The sequence below is a fragment of the Peromyscus maniculatus genome, chromosome 1 (genome assembly GCF_049852395.1).
Source record: "Peromyscus maniculatus bairdii isolate BWxNUB_F1_BW_parent chromosome 1, HU_Pman_BW_mat_3.1, whole genome shotgun sequence".
Classification (NCBI taxonomy): Eukaryota; Metazoa; Chordata; class Mammalia; order Rodentia; family Cricetidae; genus Peromyscus; species Peromyscus maniculatus.
The window spans coordinates 176,447,092-176,463,042 of record NC_134852.1 but is presented as its reverse complement, the minus strand read 5'-3'; the positions used below and the strand labels follow the sequence as shown (position 1 = coordinate 176,463,042).

Sequence of the window (15,951 nt, the reverse complement as noted above, 5' to 3'; positions counted from 1 at the left end):
GGGAATTCATCTGCCTAGCTCAAGTACTCTATGGGATCAGCTGGTTTTAGCAGGTGGTCCTTAGGGGCCTCGACTGTAGTTTAGCTTCTGCGTTCTGCCAGGTAATAGGTTTTCTGTACCCCAATAATACACAGTAAGCCAGATCAAGTCGAATTGAAAAAGCAAAAGAACAGATTTATTTGAGCAAAGCAACTCCTAGGTGAGTTTTCCAGTCCCAGAGATTGAGGCAGAAGTCATACACCCCAAACTAAAGCAGGGAATTTATATAGGTTGTAGACGAAGGGGAGATGATGTGTCCGCCACAAGCTGGGTTTATGCCCAAGTATGGTCAAAGGTGAACGCTTTAGGTGGGGATAGTATTAATGATTTCTCCTTCCTGTATATGAGAGGACATATGTGTGTCGACACAAAAGTATTTGGGCACAGGTGCATGTTAGTGAGTACACATATGAAGCCAGAGATCAACCTCGGGTGTTCCTCAGGAACCATCTATCCAGTTTTCTGGGACAATCTCTTCATGGACCCCAGCTTACCAATTCTGCTATGTTGGCTGGCCAGTGAGCTCCAGCGCTCTACCTGCTGGCCTCCCCAGCACTGGGATTACAAGTATGTACAGCCCACCATGCCTGGCCTTCTACACGGGAGATCAAACCCAAGTCTTTGTGCTTGTACAAGAAGCACTTCACCAACTGAGCCTCCCCCAGCTCCTGAGTTATTTGCTCTTTAAGGTAACAGAATCCAGACAGTACACACCAGAAACACAGGTAGATAATCAGAGTCACAAACAATGGCAGACCCTCTCATTTCCTGGCTTGTGTTAGGGTACCCAGCTTTCTCTCTCCATATCTTACTATGTGACCGTAGAAGATGGCTGTGTTTAATTTCAGAAGTTTTTTTTTTTTTTTTTAATGAGCTTTAACTTGGAATCATGAGTCAAATTGCATTTCAACACATTTCCTAAGGAGATTATTTCCTTAATTGGCCATTGGATTTTCTGCAGTCTGTGCCCTGGCAGATACTATGAATGCAACCCTGTCCAATTCGTATCAAAAGGGTTATTGTGAAGAATGCCATTCACAGAGGACTGCCTGGAGGATATGCAGTCTGTTCCTCACTGAGAGAGTCTAAAATTTCCTCATGGTTTGTGTCAGATCATCAACTGGGATCTCCATATATTAGCTTCTCATCAATTTTACTTTACGGGGAAGATGAATGAGAAACAAAAGCTTGGTCATTGGGGAATTTTGAACTGTGTATTGAAAAAGAAAACACACAGCTTTCCAGATGAAGAAAAATCCCAAAACAGGCTCCTGGGGCTCTAACATGGAAGTGCTTCCCTAGAAACGAGGGACACAAAGAAAAGGATAGTGAACTAAGAGCCTTCTACTGCCAGAAAGATGTATTCATGAGGATGAAGGAAAGCTATTTCTACACATGGAGTGAATCGGAGTGAGTCTGTGCACTGCTCCCGGAGGAACTGCTAGAAGTACTTCCATCAGATGAGAACGGAACCAAAAGCATCAGGACAGGGGAGGTCAAAGAACCAAAGAAAGTGGGTAGCAGCAAGCCTGATCAAATGCGTTAGCTACTTTTTGCTTCTCTGTGACAAAATCCTGGACAAAAGCAATCCAAGGAAAGGGAGGGGTGGCTTTGCCTTGCAGTTGGAGGGGATATAGTCCATTAGTTGGGGAAGGCACGGAAGCAGGAATATGGACAAATGGTTACATTGTATCCAGAGGGCCAAGACTGACGAATAGTGGTGCTCGCTTACTTTCTGTTTTCTCCTTTCTACTCAGTCCAAACCCAACCCAGAGGATTGTGCCACTCACATTCAGAATGTACCTTCCCTACTTACTTAAACCTCTCTGGAATCTCTTCCAGACTCTTCAAGTGTGTCTTCTAGATGATTCTAAATCCAGCCAAGTTGGCAATAATGATCAACCATCACAATGTGTGGTCAAGTCTAAACGATGGGACTGTGAACTGTCAGTCATTAAGACTCCTTGAAGCAGAAGTGGTCCTGACTATGAGAAAATGTTTGAGGGATGGTCTAAAGTGGGAAATGAGAAAATGAAAAACATCCCAAGTGTGCTTATCTGTGCTTAAGGAAGAGAAAAAGAGATGTCACAGGTTGGATTCTCTAGAAGCAGGTGCTGGAACTAAGTTTTAGGTGCATGACATGTATGAAGAATTAACTGTGTTGTGAGAATTGTGCTCTCCAAAAATATATACATTAAAGGCCTAACTTCAAGTACTTGTGCACGTGATCTCAAGTGAGGATGAAGTTGTTGGGTTAGGCTCTAAGCAAGAGTGGTTCAGGAAATAAGGAAAATGTCAAGTGCAGACAGGGACACCTGGTGAATATGCTGTGGGGTGAAAGAGGCCAAGACTGGAGTGATGGAGTATAAGCCAAAGAATGAAAAGATGCATGGCCACCACCAAAAATTAGGGAGAGGTATGGGATGCCTACCCATTTCTCTGTGGGAGGCCTGCTCCCATTTTTTCCACAGGGTACGCTTGAGGAGGGAGGAGGGAGAAATATTTAGATAGAAGGATAGAGGGGAGAGAAATAGAAACACAGGATAGTCTCGGGAGGGCCTGGATCAGTATCCACTGACCCCTTCTCTATCTTCTAAAGGACCTTTTATAGGACTGCCAAGGACTGGAGCAAAAGACCTCCCCTTAGCACAGCCAAGTGCACACAAGGGGTCAAGCAATCCTCTAGGTAGCCCTGCTGGGTAAAGCAAGCTCAGATCTCACTAGGAAACCTTTGTGGGCCTCCACAGAGAGGTGAGGAATGGGTCTACCCAGAGTCTCAGAGAGATCATGGCCCTGTAAGAGACTTGATTTTGAACTTTCAGCTTTGAAAACTGTGGGAAAACAAATTTGTCACTTTAAGCCTATGGTCCTCTGATAAAGCAGCCTAAGGGAGCTAAAGCAAGCTATGAGGAAGCACAAACTCCCATGAAGAAACCACAGAGCCTGGGCTGACTGCATGAGGAAGAGTACTGCCTTGTCATCTGACCGCAGAAAAGGCTGCCCCAGGAGGTTATGACCTAGGGTGACTGACTCCCTGCAGAGGCTGACTCGGAAGGTGCTAGCTGTGAGCTGAGATGTTTGCTGACCCTGTCACACACGCACACACGCACACACAAATATGCACACACAAAACGCATTATGGCATGGGAAAAATACCTGGGAATCAGGGACGTATATAGTCATTTTGTTTTTACTGAAAAAAATATAGTTGGGAATATAACTCAGTCGTAGAGTGCTTACCCACTGTGGGAAATGCCCTAGGTTTGACCCCCAGTATTGCAACAACAAAAGAAAGATTTTTTAAATTGATTTAAAGTAGAATGATAACTATGAACAAGTATATATGGAACTTTTAAATTACCAGGAAGAAAAAATAAATCCAGCAAAGGAATAAGAAATAATAAATACAGTAACAAGTATAATTAATTATAAGAATGTATGTTGGAAACAAGCCAAAATATAATTCTTCACAACAGATGTGAATTTTTTTATCTCCTATCAAGTAGCAAATTCAGATTAAAAACTGTACAAGTCCATTTTAAGAAATACTAGTAAAAACAAACTGTAGAACTGGCGGGAGCAGACTCAATCTGGTGCTTTTGGTAGCTGGTGTATGATAAAATTTAGAATAGCAAACTTGGGGATGTAGGTCAGTGGTAGAGTGCTTACCCATCAAGCATCAGGCCCTAGTTTTGATCCCCAACAGAAAGGGAGAATGGGGGAGAATGCAGTCCACCCACACTTTACACCAGGCGGGTATGGAAACACGTGTAATGCCAGCACTCAGGAGGCTGAGACAGGAGGATTATAAGTTCAAGGCCAGTCTGAGCTGTGTAGCAAGATCCTGCCTCAGTCCCTAGTATTTAGCTAGGCCTGCATTCGGTCCTCAGCACCACAAGACCCCCACATGGTATCATACATGAGTTTAATCCCAATGCTCTGGAGGTGAAGGCTGGAGAATCATAGATCCAAGTGACTGTCAACCACATGTCAAGGTGGAGACCAGTCTGGGCTGCCTGACGTACCATTAAAACAAAAACAATCACTTAATGGCAATATCATTAATGTGTTGAGGAACACTATTACTTTTTTCTAAAAAGAATGAAAAATAAAAGGATTATATCTAAGTTTTAAACCCCTCCCAAATGAAGGAATGTTTTTGACAGTACTGGGGATTGAACCCAGAACCTTGAACAAACTAGGCAAGTGCTCTGCTGCCAAGCTATGTCTCTAGCCCAAGGAAGAATTAATAACAGGAAAAGCAAAAGTATTAACAATGAAATGAAAGGCCTCTACAAGATGTCTCTTCCTGATGCCATCAGTTCCTATTGATTGCATCAGATTGAAGCTACTTCCACCAGTTGAAGGGTGTTGGATTCAAATCTTGTCTTGAAGGAGATTGAGAAGTAGCTTGAAGAAGAAGGGGAACAGTTGGGAAATCCGTGGCACCTCTGCCTTTAAGGTGAAGGAGGCCCTGGGATCTACAAGTCGTCTGAGTGGTAGACACACTCAGACACAATAGCCAAATTCATCATCACACATTCACCGTGACTGACTCAGCCTCGCTGGCTTTGGTGGCTGGTAGAAATGAATCCTCAGTCAGCCTTCTTTTAAGATAAATTAAAGAGCACTGGAAATATGGGTCAGGTGATGAAGTTACAGCTTCTTCAGCTTCGGCCGGGTACAGCTAACTTGTGAGGAACTCCCTTTGGCCACTTTGGAAAGTCAAGATGAAATATGCAGATATCCATAAACTTCATTGTTGTCACCTAGACTGGAACGTTATCAAATAGCTGGGATTTAATTGTTCTGAAGTGAGTAGGACCAGTCCTGTTTTTCCTGGGTGAATAGAGCTTGGTGATGCGCTGTTGCTTTCTGGAACTGCGTACAACTGTGCCTGACAAAGTTAATATGCTAATTGTGATTTGGAGTAAGTTTGGGTATCAGGATAATATGAAAACTATATCTTCTAAAGACTACATAGCAAAATCTCTCATTTTACTTGTACATATCTTTAGGAATTACTCTGTTGAAAATTTAAGTTAAAAGTTTTCCTTGAGGGAACTAGAAAAAAACAGAATGCCAGTAGCTGGCCAGTAATTGGTATTGTTTGACCTAATTATCTTTATCAGTTCTCATGTATAGTTCTTGAGATTCTGAACTAAGAGGTGTTTTTTGTAAATCTTCAAAATTTTGAATTTCAAGCCATCAGAAGTGATTTTTTTCTTTTTAAATTAAAAATATATGTATATATATGTATTATTTAAATTAATATATATATATATATATATAATCAGAACGTGGGAGAGGGAAGCTGAACACAAGCCTTTTTTTAAGTAAAAATAATTTTAATTGAATTTCCTCCTTGGAAAAGCAGGGTCTTAAAGTCATACAATGCTCTTGATAAAAATAATTGAACAAGCCAGGCAGTGGTGGTGCATGCCTTTAATCCCAGCACTAGGGAGGGAGAGGTAGGCAGCCTGGTCTACAGAGGGAGATTCAGGACCACCAGAGCTACACAGAGAAACCCTGTCTCGAAAACAAAAGACAAAAGTAAATAAATAAATAAATGAACAAGTAGTTTATTTTCAGTTTCAGGAACTATATACAGTTTCCAGATTCTAATCTCATGTTACTGAGTCTATAAAACTGAGGGTTTTTTTTTTAAAGTTTTTTTAATTTTTATTTTATGTGCATTGGGGTTTTGCCATGGGTGTCAGGTCCCCTGGAACTGGAGTTACAGACAGTTGTGAGCTGCCATGTGGTTGCTGGGAGTTGAACCCGGGTCCTCTGGGAAGGCAGTCAGTGCTCTTAACCACTGAGCCATCGCTCCAGCCCCCTAAAATGGAGTCTTTTGTTGTAATTTTTCTTTTTCATATGTTTAGTTATCTGCAAATAGTTTGGGGGACATTTCCAATTTTAACTGTATTATTTTTAAATTGTATTTATTTATTTTATGTGAGTTTCTGTGTGCCATGTCTGTTCAGGAGCCCTTGGAGGCCAGGAAAGGGTATTGGAACTGAAGTTAGAAGCAGTTATGGGTACTGGGGACTGAGCCTGGGTCCTCTGCAAGAGCATTAAGTGTTCTCAACCACTGAGCCATCTTCCCAGCTCCCTCATTCTATTTCTTACAACTCAGGTCTGCATTAAATTAATGATTTGAGGGAGAGGGAGTAAATAGAAAATTTAAATGGCTTTTCCTTAAAAAAATAGTGAATGAAAATGTCCACAGAACAATTAAAAAGAATTCCAATAATAAAAAGGCTGTCTAGAATATTTGAGTCTGTATAAACACACAGAACATTAGAAATAGGCAATAGATGTTTGTCAGAGTGCAGATGGTTTAAAATAATCCAACAACAGTATAATGGGAAACATTATGGCAATAAGGTTTAAAATCTAAGTATAATGGATGATATTCTAACAAATTGCAAATTACTAAAATTTTATCCAGAGATGTTACAAATTCTAAGAGTTGAATAAAAATTGGTTGTATATAAAGTCTTGCATTTTTATGAAATGTATCCTTAGTACCAAAACCTCATAACAAAGCATCCAGGTCACCCCTCAGTATATACTTTTTTAAAAAAGGTCTTGTGTGGTGCACAACTGCAGTGAGTTCATGACTGAATTGATGATGTCATATCCAGGAGACACAGTTTTGCCCAATTCCTCCCCAACCTCTGACTCTTACAATCTCTCTGCCCCCTCTTCCATGATATACCCTGAGCTTTTGGGGGTGGGCAAGCTGATACAGATATTCCATTTAGGATGTCCACAGTTGCTTAATCTGTACTGTACAGTTATTTTAAACAGGACGATGCATATATATAGTATATATGTGTATATATATATACATACTGATATGTGTATGTACATATATATATATCAGTACTGCTAAGAGCAAGTGGAAATGTGTGTCTGTGCACACACGCACGCTCATGCAAGCAACAAGCGTAGGGGAGACTTTTTTTTATAGCAATGCAACAAATTGTTGATGTTGATTATCTCTAGGGGGATATGAGTATAAGACCTTACTTATTTTTACGTTATACATAAACAGTCTACAGTTTAAAGTTGAATATGATTAAGGCATGGTGGCATGTGCCTGCAATTCCTGATACTCAGGAAGCTGAGGTAGGAATATAGCAAATTCAAGGCTACCTGGGAAACTTAGCAAGATCTTGCCTGGGCATACAATAAAAAGGTATGAGAGTGTAGTTCCATGGTAAACTGCATGCCTTGGGTTCAATCTCTGGTGCTGAAAAAAAAAAGATTACTGTTGTGGTTAATTTAAGATGTGTTAAATTTGTTTATGATGTGGAACATTTGTTTTAATGATGCAAAGATGTATGGCGTTCTTTTATGTTGCATTTGTTTAACTCCTTGAAGCTGTATTACTGTGTCTGTCTAAAACACCTGGTAGTCTAATAAAGAGCTGAATGGCCAATAACAAGTCAGGAGAAAGGATAGGTGGGGCTGGCAGGCAGAGAGAATAAATGGAAGGAAAAAAAGAGAAGGAAGAGCCAGAGAACAAGAAGGGGAGGCCATCAGGGGCCAACCACCCAGCCACACAGCCAGCCATGGAGTAAGAATGAAAGTAAGATATACAGAAGAAAGGAAAAGGCCCAGAGGCAAAAGGTAGATGGACTAATTTAAGAAAAACTGGCAAGAAACAAGCTAAGGCCTTGTTTATAATTAAGGCATTTATAATTAAGAATAAGCTTTCATGTGTGATTTATTTGGGAGCTGGGTGGCGGGCCCCCCAAAAGATCAAAAACAACCAACAACAATTACAATGAGCTGCTATCTCTTCTATGCTAAATATAATTACAACCAAAAGTTTGTGGAAGTATTGTTTGGAGTATATTATCTAAGCAATGCTGATAAAAAAAAATCAGTTGATTTATCATATAACTACTGTTGAAAGATTATTTACATGTCAAGAAAAGAATCCTGTATGAAAACTAATAAAGGAATATCCAGTCCAGCCTCTGTGGTTTGAGTCACTGCTTTTATCTGTTGGAGACTCCGTATCTAGATGCAAATCATGTCCTTTGCTGGGTCAAGTAGGGACTTGAAAGTTAAATTGGACACTACAGTATATTTAGTACACATTGGGTCCTATGGTTTATCCTCTTGGTACCTACTTTATTTACTCCTTCATGTGCACCCCTCCCTGTAGTCTCGCTACTCAATCCTAGAGCCACATCTGATCCTTTGGGGGAACAGGAAATGAGGATTATCACTCAATATTGACCAGTGATCTCTTTTCTAACAGGAACCTGGGGGACAAAAGCAGCGTCAACAATGAGTCGGCCACCCATCACTACCAACTACAGATGACTTGCCATTTTATTTACAAAGGTAAGGAAACGTATTCTGTATCCCTAATCCTGACAGATGCTCTACACAGCACTTAATTTTCCTGCTGTGTCTTTATTTACCTACCTCGTTCATGACATTTAACGTTGGCCGTATCAAATTTCAAACAAACATCAAGCAAACAGGACATGGAAAGTTTTGAATATCTGTCCGTGTGTGGAGGGACAGAGCATGGCAGGGGAGGAAAATGCCATGAATTGTGATGCCTGGCTAATATTTAATCACCCTAGAATTCTTCATTTTAAACAAATACTCTATAGCAAAATGTTAAAAAGAATGCTGAATTCATTTGCAATCTCATCTTTAGGTAAATCAGCAGTACTTCTCAGAACATCTTCCCTCCTTTCTTTTATAGAGATAGGGTGATCATAATGTTGTCATCTCTGATTATCTTGGTTGACATACTTGCAAGTAGGTATTGTTCCCAGTGCAGAAACATAACAAGCCTAAGTAAGGACAGAGAGTGACTCCACTGTGGCCAGTTTAACAGTCCCCTGTAGTTTGCTCTTGTGGCCATCAGTGTTGTCAGTTTGGGAGGTCTGGAATATCCAGGGAGACAGGCCTCTGGACATGCCTGTGGGGGATCATCTTGATTGCATTGGCTGAGGTGGGAAAACTGGCTACTGTGGGTGAGAGTTTTGTGTTCCCGAACAATGATTCTGGTATGTATAAAACAGAGTGAGCTGAAAACAGGCAAGTAAATAATTGTTTTCTCCGCTTGCTGGAGACATAATGTGAGTAGATGCTTCTGGCTCCCGGGCCTTGATTTCCCCACAGCAATGAGCTGGACTTAGAACTAAAATAAGACCTTTCTCCCTTAAGTGGCTTTGGTCATAATATTCTATATCAGGAAGAGAAGAAAATAACAACTTTGAACTCAGTTGCCTCTTTAGGAGTGATAAAGGGAGAATATCAATAGATATTGATCAGATTTCATTTGTAACACTACTCCAGGGTGGGGGGCAGAAGCACTATCAGCAATGGATAGGCCACCCATCACTACCGTGGCCCTCCTTTGTCTGTGTTGTGCTTCTAAAAAGGAATTTAAGTGAATTGAATACACTGGCATAGTTTCCACCTTCTCTTCCCCACTGTCAGGTCAGGAGTGATTTACAAAGTAATGAATCGACTTGGAGATTCTCTGCTCACTGCCCTCCATTCTTGTCAATTAGTCCATTTCCCAGAGGTTGTTTCTCAACTCCCCACAGAGTGGCTGTTGAAGTGGTTTCCATTTTCAAAGCTGAGGGTCTGAGAAGCACAGCTGCTCACATGGCATTCTTCAGGGAGGTCCTTCTTCTCTTGAGAGACTCAAGGTTGGCGTTTTATCCTGAGCTGAAGGGTGGCTTTTTTTCCTGAGCTGATATCACTGAGTCTTTCAAGTATTTTAATCTTCCTAGCATTTTATTCAGAACCCCGTGGAAATACTATTCTAAGGAAACTTGGGGGAAAAATCGGTTCTTCTTTAAACAAATAAAGCAGACTTTTAGTGAAACAGATGTCTTTGTGGACTCCCAGTTATAATACGGACAGGTTGAATGGAGTCGGTGTGAGAGGAAAGAGGGTGTGTGTGGGGCAGGAGGTTAATTGTGGTAGCAGTAGACCTGGTGAGGTGGGCTCATCTAAGTCCATATCTTCATTCTTCTAAATGGCCTTAGTGATGTCAAGCACCCAACATCAAGAGTGAACTCAGTTATTTAGTTCAGGTGTGGAGACATGGCTGGCTAATTCTTTGATGCCACAAATACTGTACTTACTAAAAGACTAGGATTCAAAATCCTGTAGGAAAGTCAGATCTGTCTCTCCCTGGGGTATTAAATGCCATTCGTGTAATTTAAGATCATGAAGTATTCTTGGAGTCAATGGTAATTAACAAAGAGTTCCAAACTGGACCGTGAGCAGAAAGTGAGAGACTTTGGAGCATTCAACCGTAGATGATATGTCTTCACAAAACCTCTCCCCTCAAGGCTTAGGGATCTAAATGAAAGAAGAGGCAGAAAGATTGCAAGAGCCAGAGGTGGTTGGATGACTCCGAGGAAGACAACATCTTCCAGACCCAACAGGACTGGAACATGTCTGAACTCACAGAGACTCTGATAGCGCCCGTAAGACCCCCACTGGTTCAAACCAGACAGAATCTCAGCACAGAGAGGGAGCAGGCACAGAGTCCCACTCCTAACCAAGAAGCTATTTGCAGTTGACTCCTGCTGGGAACGTGAATATCGGCTTTCTCCAGTGGAGTTTCACTGAGTGTGTCAACCCCACTCCAGATCAGGCCCCAAGGCAGGGAGTAGTTGGCCAATACAAATCAGACTTCATGTTTGTTTGGGTTTGTTGTGCACATTTTGTTTTGATGTTTCTATTTTTAAAGTTTGTTTGGCTGTTTTAATTAGTTATTTTTTGTCTTTTTTTTTTTTTTTTTTTTGAGAGGGGCAGATATGAAATTGGGTGAGAAAGGAGGTAAGAAAGATCTAGGAAGAGTTAGGGGCGGGGAAAAATATGACCAAGTTAGGATATGTTACATTTTTTTTAGTAATTTAAAAAAGATCCTGAAGTTTTGCGGCTCCCTGATGATGTAGGTGCCCTTATTTATCACAGAAGTAACAGGCTTTAGTTTTTTATGAATTTGAAGTCAAATATGAATGCCTATTAAGTGTTTAAAAATACATGTTTGAGCCGGGCGGTGGTGGCACACGCCTTTAATCCCAGCACTTGGGAGGCAGAGCCAGGCGGATCTCTGTGAGTTTGAGGCCAGCCTAGTCTATAGAGGGAGCTCCAGGACAGGCACCAAAACAAAACAACAACAAAAACAAATAAAAAAAAAAACATGTTTGAATATCTAATGTCTATCAGTTAGAAAAATATTTTATCTTAAATGCACTTAAAAAACTAGAAAAGTTAATACATAGTTTTGCATATGTAAAACTAAAACCTCTCTGCATCAAAATTTTAAAAACAAATTAAAAGGCACATAGCAGCATGGAAAAACACTAATAATGTGCTTAGTAATAAAGTGATAGTCCCAAAACTTAGAGTTAAAAGGGAAATTACAAATACTACTAACAATTATAGATTTAAAATACTAAGACCCTAATAGATAGTTAGCAAAAGTATGGGAAACTCAAAAGAAACATACAAAGAGATAACAATGATGTGGGGAAAATTTAATCTTCATTAGTAATTTTCAAAAATTAAAATTAAAATGAGGATTGCCCTTATTTGACCTATCAAATTATCAAAGATATCTAAAATCTAGTAGTCAATAAGACAAGCTCCCACTCACTACAGATAGGGCTATGAGTGAGTATAGACTTCTTGGAAGGCAACTTACTAGTATATTAGTAAGAGCTTTGAAGTGTTAATACCTTGGTATGACTTAGTCATTCTAGGAATTGAGTCCAAGATAACATTGATATTGGACAAAGATATAAGCATAGATAATTACTGTATTATTTGCAGAAGCAAAATTTTTGGACCACTTCAACTATCCATCAATATTAGCATTATTAACTAAAGTTCTCACACACAATTGGATTCACACAGTGATGTCTCCTTGCATCTAAAAGAAAATATTCTTTTCCCAGGAAGGATTTTTTTAATCATAAAAGGGACACATTCTTATTACATCAGTGTTCAATGAAAACACCAAGATGGATATTATCATTTTTATATCAAAATGCATATGTCAAAAGGTGAGACAGCTGTGCTAAAATATGACTCACGGAGCTGCTTCAGGGAAGTAGAATTAAGAGTGGAGTTGTGTGTGTGTTCTGATTCATAATTTTGGTACTTTCCAGATAATTTTACAGTGAGCTCTTACAACAATCTGAAGCAAAGTAAATTTTAAATAGCTTTTAACAAGAAATCTATCCACACGAAAAGGGTTTTAAGTGTCTACAGCATCTTTCTTCGGACTTAGAGTTAAGTATTCTCCCAATAAATACTCTTGGATTTTCTTTTTCTTTTTCCTTTGTATCCTTGTCTTTCTTTGAAAAAACAATGGCAGTAACAACAACAAAAACAATGTGTGAAGTGTTTTTTCTTTAACAGCATTATTATGTTGCATTGAAAGAACAGCATTCAGATTTCCAATGGAAATATTTCTCCTTTGCAGATGTCGTCAACTGCTGAAAATGGAGACACAGTACCTGGAAAACAAAACGAAGAAAAAACCTACAAAAAGGTGAGTCTTTTCCTTTCTCCAGAAAGTAGGAGCAGTCTTCCACTGTTTGCCAGGTTGATGTTGTTACGGCTTTTCTGCCTCCAAAGCTGTTGTTGACCATCTTACTTTCTCTTGCTGCTCTACCGAATTAGCAAAAACTTGGTGGCTTAAATGACAAAATGTATCATTGCAGAGTTGTAAAGGTCAGATGTCTGACGGGGTGTGGCTGGTGTCCACAGAGCTGCATTCCTTCCAGAACTGTTAGGGGAGAATTTGAGTCCTTGTTCGATCCAGTTACCAGATGTACCCAGAATCACCTCTTCCTTCTGTCTCAATGCCAGCAGTGGCTGGAGGAGTCTTTTTTTTTTTTTAACCTGTTTATTAGTACTCAATTGTTTTCATTTTCTCTATGTCAAGGTGGTATCTATATTTGAGATTAATAGTTTGTATCATGCTACATTTCAATTCTTCAACTGACTCATGAGGTCTGCTATTTTGACTTCTCTCACTTAGTCATAATATATTACTATTTATAATATATAATTTATTTTAACTTCATTCTCATTTTTTTAATTTTATTTTGTAATTTAATTTAATTTTACATATCAGCCATGCTCCCCCATCTTTCTGCTGCAAACAAGGGAAGAGTCTTTATTGGACTGTATCTTTTTAATACTACAAAGGACCAGTGAATTACGCCGTGTCCTCCCAGACAATGCAAAGTAATTTCCTTATTTCAAAGTTAGTTGATCAACAACCATAATGTTCACTAGCCTAAACTCTTTGTTACCACATAACATAGCATATTCCTCGGGTCCAAGCATTACGACATGGCTATCTTTGAGGTACATCTTTCTACACACCCCAGCTGCCATTTGAAGATAAGTGTGGGAAGATAGTTATTTTCCTGCCTCTCTCATTGTTCATAGGAAGAAGACTCTCAGTAACATGTGATATTCGATGCCTAGCATATGAGTCCTTTGACTCGCTGCAAAATACTAAGTACTTTTGGTCTTTAAATTAGAGAAAAGAAAGAAAGAAAGGAAAAAGGTGTACGTATGAATTGCTGTCACTCCTGCATTTTTTTTTAACCCTCTAAGATTTTGTGTCTTTGGTCCACTTCCCACAGACCTTTTTTTTTTTTCCAGGCTTCCAAGTGTATCTTACCTCTCTTTGAATCTGAAAAATTCTTGACTCTAATCAGTCAAGCTATCATTATTGGGTAAAATATGGCCCTAAGCACCACCGTTCCCACTTAAAAGTTAACCTTACACGTTACAGCTTTTACAAGTTCTTGCCCTCCTGCTCCCTGGGATTAGGAGGTTTGTGTATTAGAGATTTACTATATCTTATTTTTTTGTTTCTGCTTACTATTCTTTGATGGACAACTAGTGTGTGAACCTTTCTCAAGATGTTGGCTTTGACCATGCATTCAGGTCATGCGTCTGTGTGAAGCATTGATTTCCTAAGGGCTCCTTTCCTCTAGATCCTTTTTAACTCTCCTTTTCTACTCAGAGAAACCTAGACATGTAAACATGGACATTGCCATCTAAAGTGATGGTGTGGTCAGTGAAAATATTTGGCAGGGTAAAGACTAAAGAATTTCACATGTCAGGTCTTAGGAACTTTCTGTGTCCAGCCTATCTGTGATAGTGATACCAGTTCTTACCTTTAGACACGAGTGGGACATCCCCAGTCAGCATGGGAACGGTGGAGAGACACTTAAGTCACCGGCCTGTCATTACTTTACGTCAGCATCAGATAGTATCCTCAGTCAGCATCCACCAAGGTTCTGGACTGAAATCCTTTGTCATACAAACATAATAGAAAGAATATGATCCCAACATGCCGCTGTTTGCCAAGTGTACCCTGGTCCAAAATGCAGGAAAGCTGAGAAGATTCTACAATTAATGGATATTTGACTCAGCAATGTTGAGAAAGTCATAAAAATGAAAAGCTTGGGTGCTGTAATAATTCCTATAGAAAGAGACAGAAGAAAGTTAAGAAGACCTTTGGGTGCACGCACATGCGTGTGCAAACACACCAACAATGCTTTAAGAAACACAATAGTATAGGAATCTTTTGATGATCTGATTAGTAAAAGGAATATTATTAAAAGGAATTACTTAAATTAAAAGGGATTATTAAAAGCAATTACTCTAGTTGTGAAATGTTCAGAGTTAATGAATGTTGACTCAAAGGAATGGGGGAGAAACTAGTTTCCTCTCCAACAATAGGGAGAAATACGGATTAAATACTGCAGGGACTGTTGGTCCCTGGTTGGGTTAGTAGTCCCAATGAATGACAAATTTGCCTCCTTCCCTTCTTCTCCATCAGCACAGTGCATGAGTTGCCCCCGTAGCTTCATGTTTTGCTCATGACCTTCATGCAAACATAAAAGTAATACTTTGTAAGTGTACAGAGATGTTGGAAATGATGCCCCGCCCCAACCCCGGCTATGAGGCCATCAAGTCTACCCTGCACTCCTCTAGATGTGATTTTAAGTCCTTTCCTTCCGAGTTCTGAAGCTCTGATGATGCAGTATGGATCTGTTTCGTAAAGAGCCTTGGCGATCGTTATTTCTAATGACTGAAAATAACCCAGGTTAAGGACCTCTCCCTTCCCCATCTACTGCCAGGAACAAGAAGGACCCCAAAGGAGTCTGTGAAGATGTTTCTGTTGACTGGGAGAAGTGTGACATGAAAAACAACTATAGGCTCAGTGGCCTCTACTGAGGTAGTGAGAGGAGCCGCTGTGGACCAGTGTAAACCAGTAGTCTTGGGCTTTCTGTGTGTGTGTGTGGGGGGGGGGGGATTAGGTGGGCAACAGCCAGCAACATGCCACTCTGTCCGTGGAATGATTTCCATGTGTTTTAGGGAAGAGTCAGTGTTCGAGAACTCTTGGTGTCTTGATCGTTTGCATGGGATTGTTGAGCTGGCTGCTCTTAGTTCTTCCAGTTGCCCATTTCTCTAATCTGTTATCAATTCTTGGCAAGCCCAGGAGGAACTAAGCATAAACCCATAAGGTTAATGTCTTCAACTAAGGGCTAAAACAAGTCCGGTTTTAGCTGTGTAAAACAAACATGTTGCCCATTACGGCAGGCATTAATGGCTGCCTCTCTGTGTTTACAGAGTCTAGGATTTCCACTCTCGGTTAATTTGCCGAATGTCTTCCGCTGGGGTTGTAAACACAAAAGCCTCCAGGAGCCAGGCAGGAAACAGGTTTCGCCATAACTATGGGAACTATGGTAGAGATACATGCCTTCCTTTGGGGGTGGGTGGCACTCAGCTGCTGCTAACTGAGCTGTGCATGAATGTACACCCTAGTCTGCCATACACTCTGGTTTTCTTAGGAAAACAGAAATACGG

General features: G+C 40.2%; 1 protein-coding gene across 1 annotated transcript in view; it reads left to right on the top strand.

The window, feature by feature from the left end:
• Nucleotides 1–15,951, top strand: part of Pip5k1b (phosphatidylinositol-4-phosphate 5-kinase type 1 beta) — a 276,063-nt gene that overhangs the window by 108,337 nt on the left and 151,775 nt on the right. The window contains exons 2-3 of the mRNA XM_076561464.1: nucleotides 8,321–8,406; nucleotides 12,536–12,604. Coding sequence (XP_076417579.1) covers nucleotides 12,536–12,604 — 69 coding nt within the window. The 5' untranslated portion in view covers nucleotides 8,321–8,406. The remainder of the gene's footprint in view (nucleotides 1–8,320; nucleotides 8,407–12,535; nucleotides 12,605–15,951) is intronic.